General features: G+C 27.2%; 1 protein-coding gene across 1 annotated transcript; it reads left to right on the forward strand.

The window, feature by feature from the left end:
- The first annotated feature begins 1,013 nt into the window (after nucleotides 1-1,013).
- Nucleotides 1,014-13,809, forward strand: LOC122850388. The gene is made up of 5 exons (XM_044149544.1): nucleotides 1,014-1,063; nucleotides 3,272-3,495; nucleotides 3,605-3,910; nucleotides 8,838-10,152; nucleotides 13,797-13,809. Exons 1-5 carry the CDS (start codon nucleotides 1,014-1,016, stop codon nucleotides 13,807-13,809), a joined length of 1,908 nt encoding a protein of 635 aa, XP_044005479.1.
- The last annotated feature ends 491 nt before the right edge of the window (nucleotides 13,810-14,300 follow it).

Below are 14,300 nucleotides of genomic sequence, written 5' to 3' on the forward strand. Positions count from 1 at the left end.
CTAAAATGAATTTCGTTTGACCATTTTCTATCAATTAAATTTCTAAGTTTTCTCAGTCTGTATAACTTATTACTCATCAACATTTGCCATAATTACCAATAAAGAAACTATTGGAGAATGTATCTGTGAAAAGGATGTAGCTAAATAAGTTAATTCGCCAATTTTTAGAAATTATTATTTAACAATTTCCATTCCAGAGTACATTTTTCCCATAGCTTTTTGGCTATTTAAATAATTAATGAGCTATAGGAAAAATGTTCTATGGAATGGAAGTTGCCAAATGTAAATTTTAAGAAAACTAATTTCTTCATGGAAATTATTATTTGGCAACTTCCATTTCATAGAAAAATTTTCCCATAGCTTTTCAATTTTTAAAATAGACAAAGAGCTACAGGAAAAATACTCTATGGAATGTAAGTTGCCAAATGTTAATTTTAAGAAAAATCAATTTCTCCATAGAAATTATTATTTGACGACTTCCATTCCATAGAACTTTTTTCCTAAGCTTTTCAATTTTTTAAATACACAAAAAGCTAATGGTGTAATAAGTTATCCTAATACTATCTTCAACAAAAACATAGTGAAAAATTGAGTTATTCTTTCAGTATTTTCACTTCAGCGAGTCTGGATCAAGATTGGATCAATATATCCTTAGTAAGGATAAGTTAAGGTTATCCTGATCTAGAATGGATCAAGCAAATCGTATTGAAAGATATAAATTATGTGATAATTTTTACCGGATCAAGACTGGATCCAGATAAGATCAAGATGTCCCTATTAAGGATAAGTTAAGGTTATCCTGATGCTATCCGGATCAGGCGAATTGTATTCTGAAAAATGAATTATGTTTTAATTTTAACCTGATCACTGAAAATCACTTCAAAACACTTCGAATTTTTTTGCAAACGCAAACTGTTGCATAACTGTAGCATAACTGATTAAATGATTTGTGATAAAAGATTTGTATGTCTTAAATTTGAGACACAGTAGAAATCTTAATTTTATTTGAAAAAATGCCAATAAATTCTGTTAATAACAATGACATTAAAAAAAAAGTCACAAAGTGGGTGTGTTATGTTCCAAAATGTAAAAGGGGAAAAGTGCGCAAATTTTTCCCTGATCCAATAAAGGACACAACTCGATTAAAAATGTAGTTGCAGCTAGTTGGTAATGAGAAACTGCTTCTACGATTGCCTGTTAATTTCAAAAAAGTGTATCCGTATGTGAAGCTCATTTTGAAAACAAATTTTTATCATCTGCTTATGCTCCACCCCATACAATACCACCATTAAACTTAGGAGCAGGTGATAAATCTTTAGTTTTTAAATTAAAAATAAATCTTTTTGGATCCAGGACATTATTTATGAATAATATAGCCATGACTATTTGTTACATAATGGAAAATTTGTGTTGAATTATTTATTACACCGTAGTACACTATTCGTATATAGTGGTACACTATTGAACAATGATTTTTTATCATATAAATAATAATGAAATTAATATAATTCAACAAAAAGGCCGTCTTATATCTATGCTATTATGGGACATAGCTAGGTTGCTTGAAAAAATTTATATTTTTACGTAGGCGAAGCCTATAGTATTAAATTCATACACGTTTTTTTTAAAATGATCATATCTTGTAAAGTAATAAAGGTAGAAGGATCGTATTAGGACCAAATTATTCGTCTATGAAAATACTAAAACCAGGGACTTACTAAAAGTAATTTTAATTGTTAGTTAATTTATTATTAACAAAAAACGATCACCGTGTAATTTTCAAAGTCAAATAATAAGAAAACTAAGAACAAATCATGGATGCGATTTTTTGCCAGGATATTAAGAATGACGGAATTTATAATAATCGAGTTGAAAATTGTTTTTAATGTCGTTGGAAGATTGTTAATAAACAAAAAAACAAAATTGCTGTTTTTTTATGTTTTGCATAACTCTTTAAAATTTTAACTTACAAGCTTTGTTTATAGCTCAAATTAATTGTCTTTTCGATACCGAGAGCCACCCTCTCTTGATAAAATTTGCTCTGATCATTCGTTAATTAGATATCAGCAATTGTTTATAACAATCACTATCAGCCTTTATGTTACAGTCGAAAAATAGTAACGAAGGAGTGATTTTAGCGATTTTTATCAAGACAGGGTGGCTCTCAGGAATTTAATATCAAATTTTTTGAGCTTAATAAAACTTTTTTATGTTAATTTGTTCAAAAGTTATCCGAAATATAAACAATTACCGATTTTTATTTTGAACATTTTTTCTTCAAAAAAGAGTTTAAAGCGCATGCGCTGATCTCGCATTTCTGCCATCACACACCTCTGATCGGTAAAATAGGTCTCATAAACATTAAAAAAAAAAAAAATTTGTATACAAAAATTTAATAAAAAATTATAAAAATTATTAATGAATCCATAAATTAATTCATCTTGATGAAAAAAAAACTAAAATTCTTTTATTTATATTTTTTATGTTTCAATGATACTTTTTTGAGTGGAAGATTCATTAAAAGATTATTTTTTATTTTCTAAGAAACATAACCTTGAATTATGACACTAATTTTGACAGGTTTTTTTTTTTTTCCGACAGTTTCAACGATTTTAATCCTTTTTTTGTCTAAGCTTATATGTTAATTTATATAATGTTATGTACGTCATATTTTTTTTTTATTATTTATTTCCATTAGAATGTTATTTTTAAATATTTTCTATTTATTTTTTTATTTTTTTTTAGATGAATTTATTATTAAATTATTAAAAATTTGTTTCGTTAGACATCCGAATTACCTAATGATGTTGATATGATGATGATTTTATTGATAAAAAAAAATACAAATTCAATTCAACAAAAAATTGATAAAATGGAAACAGTAACAACAATTATAATAAAAAATGATTCAAACATTGATTCAATTAAAAACCATTGGCACATGTCATCAATTCAACTGGTATTATTATACTGTCAATAGAATCATCTGAAAATCTTCAATTGGAATTAACAAAGCTAAAATCATCACCATGGTGGAGCATTGACTCCCACTATTTTATAATAAACACATCAAACACAAGTTGTGATAATGCCATTGATTTATTGAGATGTTTATTTTCAGCACTAAATTCAAGTTTAATAATAATAATACATCACCACATTGATACATCACCAATGTATCTTGATAATAATGAAAAATACCAACATCAAAAGTATTTTATTAATTGAGTGATGGTATTGATGATATATCATTGAATTTTCGTCATTTAAGAAATGTTAAAAATCATAAATGTTTTGATTATACAAATTCATATGCAAAATCAAGTGTTGTTACAATACCACATAAAAGTAAACAAATAACACCAGAAGAAAAATTTAAACGTTATTACAGTAAAAATGTTGTAATTTCAACAATAATATCATGTATATTGACACTATTTGCATTTGGAATTTATGAAAAACAAGGATTTAGAATTGCATTTTTTAAAGTACTTCGTTTGATTTTTAAAACTGGATTACTTGATATGCCAACTAATACAACAATGAGAATTTATTTGTCTCCAATAATGATATTATAATATTGATATGATAATATAATATTAAGCTCGACATTTAATAGTAAACTGGCATCATATTTTATATAGCAAACATTATCACAGTAATATTGATAATATTGATGATTTAAAAAGGTCAAATCATCAAGTATTTGTTGCCAATGAATTTAAGCATTATTTAAATAATTTTTCACGAAATTATAGTATTTATTTAGCATCTGATTTTTGTTCATGTGTATTGTTAAATAATTTAAATGCAACATGTGTTGGTCGTCGTGATTATGAAGCAGCAACAAGATATTATTTACACATGTCGAAAGAAACAGTTGCTGATTTTAATGAAACACAATTAATGCGTAAAAATTGGCTGTTAAAAAAAAAAAAATAATAATTTTATTTACTCTATATTAATGGAGTGTGGATTATTACCACGTTTGAGATATCAACAACTTGTTACTTGGCAAAAAGTATGAGCTTAAAATGAAAAAAAAAATTCACCAAAATATCGACCAGTTAGAAAAAAAATATTCTATTTGCATTAAAGCTATTTGCTGTTGGTATTATTTTATGAATAATTTCTTTTATTGTTGTAATATTTTACTATAAAAAAAACAATAAAATTAAATTAAAAGTAAATAATTATTTGTTTATTTTTTTCAATGTAATAAACAAAGATGGTTTATATTTACTTTTTATCAAAAAATGTACCTGATAATATCATTATTTCTTATCTGTTTGTTTTTTATTAATTTATTGATTGACCAAATTTAATGTATAAATTTTTTTAGCACTATTAAGATTATTCCAGCAATATTTTGAGTTTCTTTCAATCAGTATGAATTTATTCCTTTTTGAACAAGTACACTGTTTTTTTAAAATGTTTTTGTCGAAATATTTAAGTACACTATTATTATTAATATCTCCTGCCAATGGAAATTTGATAAATTCATTAAATTTAAACTGTGAAAAATCTTTAAATAATGAATTGGTAAAATTTAAATAATTTAAAATTTAAAAAAAAAAAATAAAAAAACATCCAACACAAGTTGTGATAGTGCCATTGATTATCTCAACACAATATGGACAATGAATCATTGTCATCAAAATTTATGTGTCATGAAGAAAATCAACAAATTAATTTGTATACATATAATCTTTTTACAAATTGGGCATCGTCAGCTTCAAATAAATAAAACTTGGACACTTTAAAATCGACCATTCAACAAAAACAACACGTGTAACAATTTAATATTTGATAAAACACGTTATCTAAATGGATATCTATTAAAAGCAATTATCAATGCTGGCACTGAAATATCGCATCAAAAATATTTTCTCATTTAAATATAACACTGTTAAATAATTTTGATGAACCATGATGACTTGTAATTAAATAATAATAAATATTTTGATTTTACTTATTTTTTAATCAGGTCTTGTTTTAAGAACTCAATGAAAAGACTATTTAACATCGTGGCAAAAAATATGTCACTTTTACAGTCAAAGAATTATTATTTTTCAACTTTAATTGTATGTTTAACAAGTGTTTTATTTATTTCTAAAAATCAAGGTTTACGTTCAGCAAGTTTAGAAGTATTTTGTTTGTGTATAGGAACTGGATTGTTACATATGCCAAATAATACAATTATTATAATTTATTTATTTCCGGTACTGTTATTATTTTTATTACTTGGTTTGAGTTTTAATAGTAAATTATCATCATTTTGAACAAATTCAAATCCTTTTGAAAATATTGAAAAATTAATTCTTAATTTTAAAAATAAAAATATTATTTATACGTCAAATATTGATTTTATATTATAAATTTGTTTTAAATGATTCATCATCAAATTGTATAACATATGAATCGAGAATAGAGCCATGAAATATAAATTATACATTGGTAAAATAAGAGTTTCAGTATTTTATGAAGTTACTTTAATGCAAAAAAATTTGCCAGTTGGAAAAAAATTAACAATATCATGTCAAGATTAATAGTCAGGTTCATTACGTCGATGGAAATATAAACTTAAATTTTTTTGGAATGAACTTGTTGAACAGGGCAATAGAGAAATTGCTGTTGATTATTATCGACCTGTTACTATCAAAGATTTATATTTTTTTTTTTTCATTTGACTTTCTTGCTGTTGGTCTTTCAATGTCTTTTATTTTATTTTTGCTTGAATTTTTTCATTATAACAAATTTAATGTATATATAGGCAATTTTTTAGCACAACGCTCAATATCAGATGGCACAGTCATTTTATCATTATCTTTTTTTAGCTCTTACAAAAAATAAAATCAAGTGAAGCTTGTCAGTTGAATATTTCGTTTAACTTGTTTAGTCAAGTCAAGACTCAGTTACAAACTATCATAAATATATATTTATAAAACAAAAAAAAAAATAGAAATGATGATAACAAATATTTAAGCTTTCTCATCTGGAATATGAGAAAAATCTTGTTTTGAAAGCCAGCTGATAACTTTAATGAAGTCGTTCTTCTTGGTGTTGTTGATCATGTCTTGGTTGTGTTGGGGCTTTTTGATAATGTGGGTTCCAGTTTTTTCTGTACCTGTCATTAAAACAGTGTTGAAAAAAAAGAAAATAAATTATTAATATTAAAAGAAACTTGGCAATTCTGTTTCAGAATAAACAAAAAATACATACTGACTATTACGGCTGTCAAGATTTTTTCCTCCACGTGTTTTCTCTTGTTGCCATGGAGTTGATACTTGTTTTCTTTCATTCTCTTCCAGCTCTGCTTTGATAACATCTTCATATTTTTCTTTCTTAATCAAATCTAATTTTTTTTCAACAATTTTATTGATGATTAAATAGTTTTTGTGTATAATTCTTTTTTTTTTATCTTCATCCAACTTTTTTTATTTTTTTTGTAATTGTTGTTCTTCATATTCAACTCTTCTCTCTACTTCTTTTTTCACAATTTCTTTTTCATCGTCATTAGTAATAATTTGCAATAAATTTTCTTCAATATTGTCTTTACTGGTTTTTTCAACTTTATCTTTTAATTTCGTTTTTACTAATTCTTTTTGGTCAGGGGCCATGGTTTTCCAACCCTCAATTGATTCCAATATTGATAAAATATCATCATTGTCATTGTTTGTTGCCATGTTAAACAAATATGATATTTTTAGCACTTCAATTATTAACAAAAATCTTTTTTGATCACTTTTCTTTTGGTTATTTATTATTGTTGAAACTTTATATTCACTGTACAGGTTGAAACTTGTTGAATAGTGGAAAGATGGTATAGAAAAAAAAAACAAACAACGTCACTGATGACAAAAAACCGTTATACAGATGTACAATACCGGTACGTTTGTGTACCACGCGTATTTATGTATTCCGGGGTACGTTCCAAAACCTTCATCAACTATAGAGATCCCTACATTATCCTCAAAAGATGTCAGTATTTTGCTTTTTTAGAATAAATTAATGTCAATTGTTAATCAGCTGTTTTAATTTATAATGACATTTGCGTTGTTACAAAAGCACTTAATCGTCAACAAAATTGTTATTTGTTTTGCTACACGACTAATTCATTCAGTTTTCATTATTATTCATGGGCATAGTTTGTTTTTTATTTTGAATAGTTTTTAGTGTACTTATATATTTTTTTTTTTTATTTTTCTTTTCACAAGTTGTGTACTACAAGTTAACAAGTGTAGTTTGCATTTTTTTTTTTTTTTTTTTTTTTTTTAGTTTTAGTTAATTCTTTTTATCACTTTTATAATTTTTTGAGATTCAGCATTATTGCTGCATCAAATTTATAATATATTATTAAAATAAGTAGCCATAATAAGCTGATTATATTGTATTAGTGCTGTTGCTTTAAAATAATTTAAAAATAAAAATACCAGCAACAATTGCTGCATCGATTAAAAAAAAAACTTCCAATATAATATAAGAATATTTCAGCACTGTTATTGCTGCATCAAATTTATAATATATTATTAAAATAAGTAGCCATAATAAGCTGATTATATTGTATTAGTGCTGTTGCTTTAAAATAATTTAAAAATAAAAATACCAGCAACAATTGCTGCATCGATTAAAAAAAAAACTTCAATATAAGAATATTTCAGCACTCTTATTGCTGCATCAGTATATATCATTAATTGATATTAGTATATCACGTTAAAGATACAGCCTTTTATTTTGCTACATTGCATATACTCTTTTCTTTTTTTTTCAGTTCATTGTGTGATTTTTTTTTTTCAGCATTATTGCTGCATCAAATTTATGATATATTAATAAAAAAAAATAGCCATAATAAGCTGATTATATTGTATTAGTACTGTTTCTTTGAAATAATTTAAAAATAAAAATACCAGCAACAATTGCTGCATCGATTAAAAAAAAAACTTCAATATAAGAATATTTCAGCACTCTTATTGCTGCATCAGTATATATCATTAATTGATATTAGTATATCACGTTAAAGATACAGCCTTTTATTTTGCTACATTGCATATACTCTTTTCTTTTTTTTTCAGTTCATTGTGTGATTTTTTTTTTTCAGCATTATTGCTGCATCAAATTTATGATATATTAATAAAAAAAAATAGCCATAATAAGCTGATTATATTGTATTAGTACTGTTTCTTTAAAATAATTTAAAAATAAAAATACCAGCAACAATTGCTGCATCGATTAAAAAAAAAACTTCCAATATAATATAAGAATATTTCAGCACTGTTATTGCTGCATCAAATTTATAATATATTATTAAAATAAGTAGCCATAATAAGCTGATTATATTGTATTAGTGCTGTTGCTTTAAAATAATTTAAAAATAAAAATACCAGCAACAATTGCTGCATCGATTAAAAAAAAAACTTCAATATAAGAATATTTCAGCACTCTTATTGCTGCATCAGTATATATCATTAATTGATATTAGTATATCACGTTAAAGATACAGCCTTTTATTTTGCTACATTGCATATACTCTTTTCTTTTTTCAGTTCATTGTGTGATGCAGCATTATTGCTGCATCAAATTTATGATATATTAATAAAAAAAAATAGCCATAATAAGCTGATTATATTGTATTAGTACTTTTTCTTTAAAATAATTTAAAAATAAAAATACCAGCAACAATTGCTGCATCGATTAAAAAAAAAACTTCAATATAAGAATATTTCAGCACTCTTATTGCTGCATCAGTATATATCATTAATTGATATTAGTATATCACGTTAAAGATACAGCCTTTTATTTTGCTACATTGCATATACTCTTTTCTTTTTTTTTTTCAGTTCTTGAAAAGTTTGGTGTTACTAGAATTGCTCATTTATCTAAACGAGAACAGCAATGGTACTCTCTCACTATGGATTTAGCACACGCAGTTCAAGTGGCTAATTCCAAAATAGCGACTTTAAAGAAATTAAAAACACTTCAAAAGCTACCATGGAATCAAATAAATAATCTTCCAGAATCTATTCAAACGTTTGTTTTAGGACAAGTAAAAAATGCTACAAAAAATGCATATGCGCGTCAGTGGTCTTTAGAAGATAAGTTGACTTTTTATGCCATCAAGAAACATAGCAACGTTGCATACCAGTTCTTGTCTCAAATATTCTGTGTCCCTTGTGAAGAAACAATACGTAAATTTGGTGCTGATATTGTCTTTAAACCAGGACACAATGAAGCAATCTATAAGTCAATAGCTGAGCGGGCTCGTAGAAAAGGTTGGTCTCTACTTAGTTATTTGAATTTTGATGAAACTTTCATAAGAGCAGACCTGGAGTATGATCCAGCATCTGGTACAATTTATGGTGTTACTGATAATGGTTCTGTAAGAGAGCAAACTATTGCTAATCATGCACTGGTGTTTATGTTAAAGAGTATAACAGGTCAATGGAAGCAACCAGTGTATTATTCTTTTTGTAGATCTTCATCTTCTACGTCTGAGATAAAGACTGCGTATGTGGATGTTGTTCGGAAAGCTAAAGCTGCAGGCATAAAAGTGATAGGATCTGTCTGTGATCAGGGGGCTACAAACGTATCTGCCATGAAACAATTGAGCAAGGAAACACGTTGTTTCAGGCACGATGTTGAAACAGATGAAATTATTATAACCGTGGATGGTCATAATATATTTCATGTATATGATATTCCTCATCTCATTAAAAATTTAAGAAATAACTTACTGGTAAAAAATTTGATATTCCAATTACCAGGACAGATAGAGCGTGAAGCTTGCTGGGATCATATAGTAATGGGGTATGATATTGATCGGATTAAGAATTCTAAAAAATACCGAGAGTTGAGTAAACTCACTGAATTGCATGTAAGAGCAAAACTAATTCCGAAAATGAAGGTAAAGTATGCTACTCAAGTATTCAGCAACACTGTAGGAAAAAGAATTCGTGCGATGGCAATAGATAAAGCAAGTATAAAAAACAAAAATAACGACATTATAAAAGAAATGCCACCAGAAGGAGAACATACTGGAGAACTTCTTATCTTTATAAATGAAGTCTTTGACAGTCTGCAATGCCAAAAAATTAGTACGTCAAGCTCAGACGACATGTGGAACAAATACAAAAACGTTTTCAAATGGCATATGAAGTATCAGATTTTCGGAACAAGCAAACATGAGCTCCCCCCCTCACTTTTATATTTTCCAAGCACTATACAAGGATTTAAAAATGTAAAAAAATATTTAAAAGATAAAAATATTAAATTTTTTTAATGCAAAATTATTGAACCGAGATGCGTTAGAAAATTTGTTTGGACAGATTAAGCAAATGGGATGTCGCGATATTCTACCTTCTGCTAAAAGCTTCATTGATGAATATAAAATTGTTTCCATCAGGACTTTTTCAAACACTTCTCCTAAAACAAATTGCGAAAAAAATGAAGGAAGTGATATACTCATAGAACTCGGAGACTTTATTAAGCACTGTCAATCTGAAAATATGTTTGAGCAATCTGAAATAGCTGACTTTCCTATTCTCAAAAGTAACCAAAAAAAATTAAATATCGAAATAAATATAGCAAAAGTTTATAGAAAAATTCTCGAAAAAACTAAAACTTTAACAATGAATTGTCCACAGTGTACATCTAATATGGAAGATAACATACTGTTAGGTTCAATAGAAAAAATGCAGCAACAATTTTCATTTTTTTTTTCAAATTATTTTGAAGTAAAAAATTTTGGACAACGCCTAAAAATACAATATGAAAAAACCGATGTTATTATTTCTCAATGGCGTCTATGTGCTCATATCATAGATATAAAATCTATCTGTGTATCAATTTTTATAGACGAAGCAATTGATACGTACTTGACTCATATTCAATTACTTTTGAATGGGAAAGCTCTGAAGGGCTCGTCCAAAAATTTGCATACACTTGAAATTGAAGCAGCCACGTCAGCTGAAAAATGCAGCAAGGCCTGCAGGGCTCGTATTTCTATGAAGGATACAAATGGTCAAATTTGAAACGCTTAGTACCGATACTATTATTTTTCGTATTTTCTCTCTGACCCTGTGGCGTTGATACTAGCAAACACAAGCAAGCATATATCCAAGAATATATACAAAAGAAAATAGATATAAAATAACATATCAATCAACTTTTGTAACTCAACAATATTTTTCATTTGTACATCTAGTAAAAGTAACAAGAAATAAATAAGTTCTTTAACAAAAATTTTTACAACATTATCATTTTCAGATATAAACGTTATTTATTTAATTCATATTTAATTGAGGTTAAGGATTGTTAATTTGATTTTATAAAACCATATACTTTCCATTTTTTTTTTGTTGGATAAATAAATTCAATAATAATTGGATTAAAAATAGGTTATATTTCGTATTTACATGAAAATATTAAAGATCTATTTTGTAAACCTGCCTTAAAGTGACTGCCCCTTACCCCGCTTCCTGCACCATGTATAATATGTTAGAATGGCCGGACCGGGCTTCCGTATTTATGGAAGGAAAAATTCACATATAACGGCTATAGGGCGGCGTTTTAATCATTTCTTGAAATTGTTTCAGCTGTACCAACTTGCTTACAAACACATCAAAAATAAATAAAAATAAAACCTCTTTTATTTGTTTACAATTTGATATTTTGACAGGATCAATCATTATATATATACATGTACCATACATGTGTAAATATAAACAAAAAAATTCATTAACAACGCTAACCCTTTGTTGTTGTATTTTTTTAATTTTGGCTGTATCAAAAAAAAACTAGTGGGAAGTTAGCATTTTTTCAACATAGTCCTCGGTGGTCATTTTCTAGTAAATTTCTAATGAGATTTAGTGACACAAGTGCTGTGGCATAGAACTCGGTCGAAAAACTATGCTAGTGGCCACATGCCTTAAGGATTAAACTCGTAGTTAGTTAAAGAGGTTATGCATCTAGCACTCTTTTATTCGGAAAAAAAATCATATGTAATGGAAAATTTGGCACAATTTGCTAAAAAATTACCAAATTTTCACCTCCAGTTTAGCTCTGAATAACTTGTTTCAAAAAAAAATGCAATTCTGGAGCATCAGCAATCCTGCTAATATTATGACAGCAAATGTGCTCGTCAATTGATGTGATGGCGCGTTGGGTAACCAGCCAACTTTTTGATGGTGACGATCCAAAATATATGAACCAATTAAAATCATGGAACCTGAAAATAGAAAAAAACAAAAAAAATGTAAATAAAAAACTGAGAAGATAGAAAAACAAATGTTATTAATTTATATGATAAGTATATTACCTGAAATTATTGACAGGATGAAAATGACTCCGGAAATAACATGTGAGTTCGTTTTGAAATAGATATCGACAACAATTGTAAGTGCTCTCAACACGATTAATACAAGCGCTGTAATATAGATGATGATCACTGCTTTAAACCATGAAGGCCACAACAATTGTTTGACAAAAATACCATCATTACCGAAAAATGAGTGGCATCTAGAATAGACCTTACTGTATTCCTTATCAGGGTATTTTGATTGATGGAAACAGACGTTAGTAATACTAATTTATAGGACTAACAGCACCATCACTGGATATTATAAGTTCATTGCTAGAAAATAAAAAATCCGAATGAAGAAGGGATATTTATTCAATATATTTCAATAAATAAAAAATGGCATCGAAAGACAATGACAAAAAAAAAAAAATTTACCTTATAAAGGAATATCCAAGCAACAAAAAAGCGGCACCCACAAAACATCCAGAGTCACCAAAGAGACGATGATCTAAGAAGAAAAAAAAGTAAACTTAAACTCGTCAACTCGTCTACGGTCCAACACAGTAAGCATAAAAACTCTTGAACGTTAATCCTCTTATATCTGAAAGTCGTAGAAGAATTTTTGGTGTCTCACTGCTTGGCGAAAATTTGGACGGAGAAAACCTGCCAAGAAACACATTCTTGAATTTTCGTAATGACAGTTTTCACCGGTGAAGGATGTTGCTACGATCCGCAAGTTAAGATACGTAGCAACAATCAAAAACCAGAGTTGCCAGATGCTTGGTAGAGCAAAGCGCCACTGACGTGGTACTAAGGGGTCAAATGGGGGCTATTTTTGAGTGGTCAAAGCGCCAACCAAAGGGCCAGATTTAAATTTATTTTTATTATAAAAAAACATGTAAATCACATTATAAGAGGAAAATTTTTTATTATTTTTTGTTATTTTTATGTCATCTATTAATTAGCATATCATTTTATTAATATATTTTTGGATAATTATATCATGTATTAATGAATATACTATTCGATATTATTTTTTTTTTAATATTATCCATGGAGTGCCACGGACAATATTAAAAAAAAACTCAATGATAATACCAACTTCCATCTATGGCCCATGTTCCGTCGGAAAGAGAGGTAAGTGAGAAGAGAGAGAGACAGAAAATTTTTGTTTTTTCATATGTATATATTATTAAATATATTATTTTTATTTTTAAAATACGTAATTTTTGGCTTATACCACTTTCCAAAACAAGTTTCACATCAATTCATTTCATTATAAGATGGGGGGGATCTTTTGTTTCTAGACTGTAGGCAAAAATCTTATTCCACAATTTCACAAAAAAAAAAGGGCTACCCATTTTGTACAATAATATAATTATTAATTGCCAATCGATAGTTTTCACACAAACTAATGATTTATTCAACCGTTCTATACAACAAAAAGCGGCTACCCCTTGTACAATAATATTAATATTGTTTTTTTTTCGAATTATTTTAGAAGTGATTACTAATTAGACATGAATTACCTTATCGCTCTACTATAATTGCCATTCTCTGGTTTATTTTCTTATCATAAATTTTAATCTCAATTTTACAAGAAAAGTTAGTTGCTACCCTCATCGTAGAAAGACTTCGATTATTAATCGGCAACCTATAATTTTCGCGTTAATAAAAGGTTAAATTTGAGATTTCAAACTAAAAAAAAAGTGGCTACCCGCTGTCATTCAATAATCAAATGTAGAAAAAATGGCTACTTTTTACCAGCTGAAATACTCGTTCACTTCTTTACAAAGAAACTGAGTAGATACTTATACTTTTTTTTTTTTTAACTTATATAAATATTTTTTTTTTATTTAGCTTTACGTATAAATTTATCATTATTATTATTAACAATAATAAATTCAATTTTATTGTAAAATGATACATTATTCTATTCTCAATTATAATAATATTTTATTATAGTTATGATTATTTCCTTGAATTCTTGTAATGAATGATAGGA

The sequence above is a fragment of the Aphidius gifuensis genome, linkage group LG2 (genome assembly GCF_014905175.1).
Source record: "Aphidius gifuensis isolate YNYX2018 linkage group LG2, ASM1490517v1, whole genome shotgun sequence".
Classification (NCBI taxonomy): domain Eukaryota; kingdom Metazoa; phylum Arthropoda; class Insecta; order Hymenoptera; family Braconidae; genus Aphidius; species Aphidius gifuensis.

Excerpts from the sequence above, each read along its gene's own strand:
- LOC122850388 (XM_044149544.1), top strand. The coding sequence starts at position 1,014 with ATGCCAATAAATTCTGTTAATAACAATGACATTAAAAAAAAAGTCACA. Across the intron at positions 1,064-3,271 it reads ATTAAAAAAAAAGTCACAAA|AAATGTTAAAAATCATAAAT; the intron begins GTGGGTGTGTTA and ends TCGTCATTTAAG. Across the intron at positions 3,496-3,604 it reads TGCATTTTTTAAAGTACTTC|CTCGACATTTAATAGTAAAC; the intron begins GTTTGATTTTTA and ends TATAATATTAAG.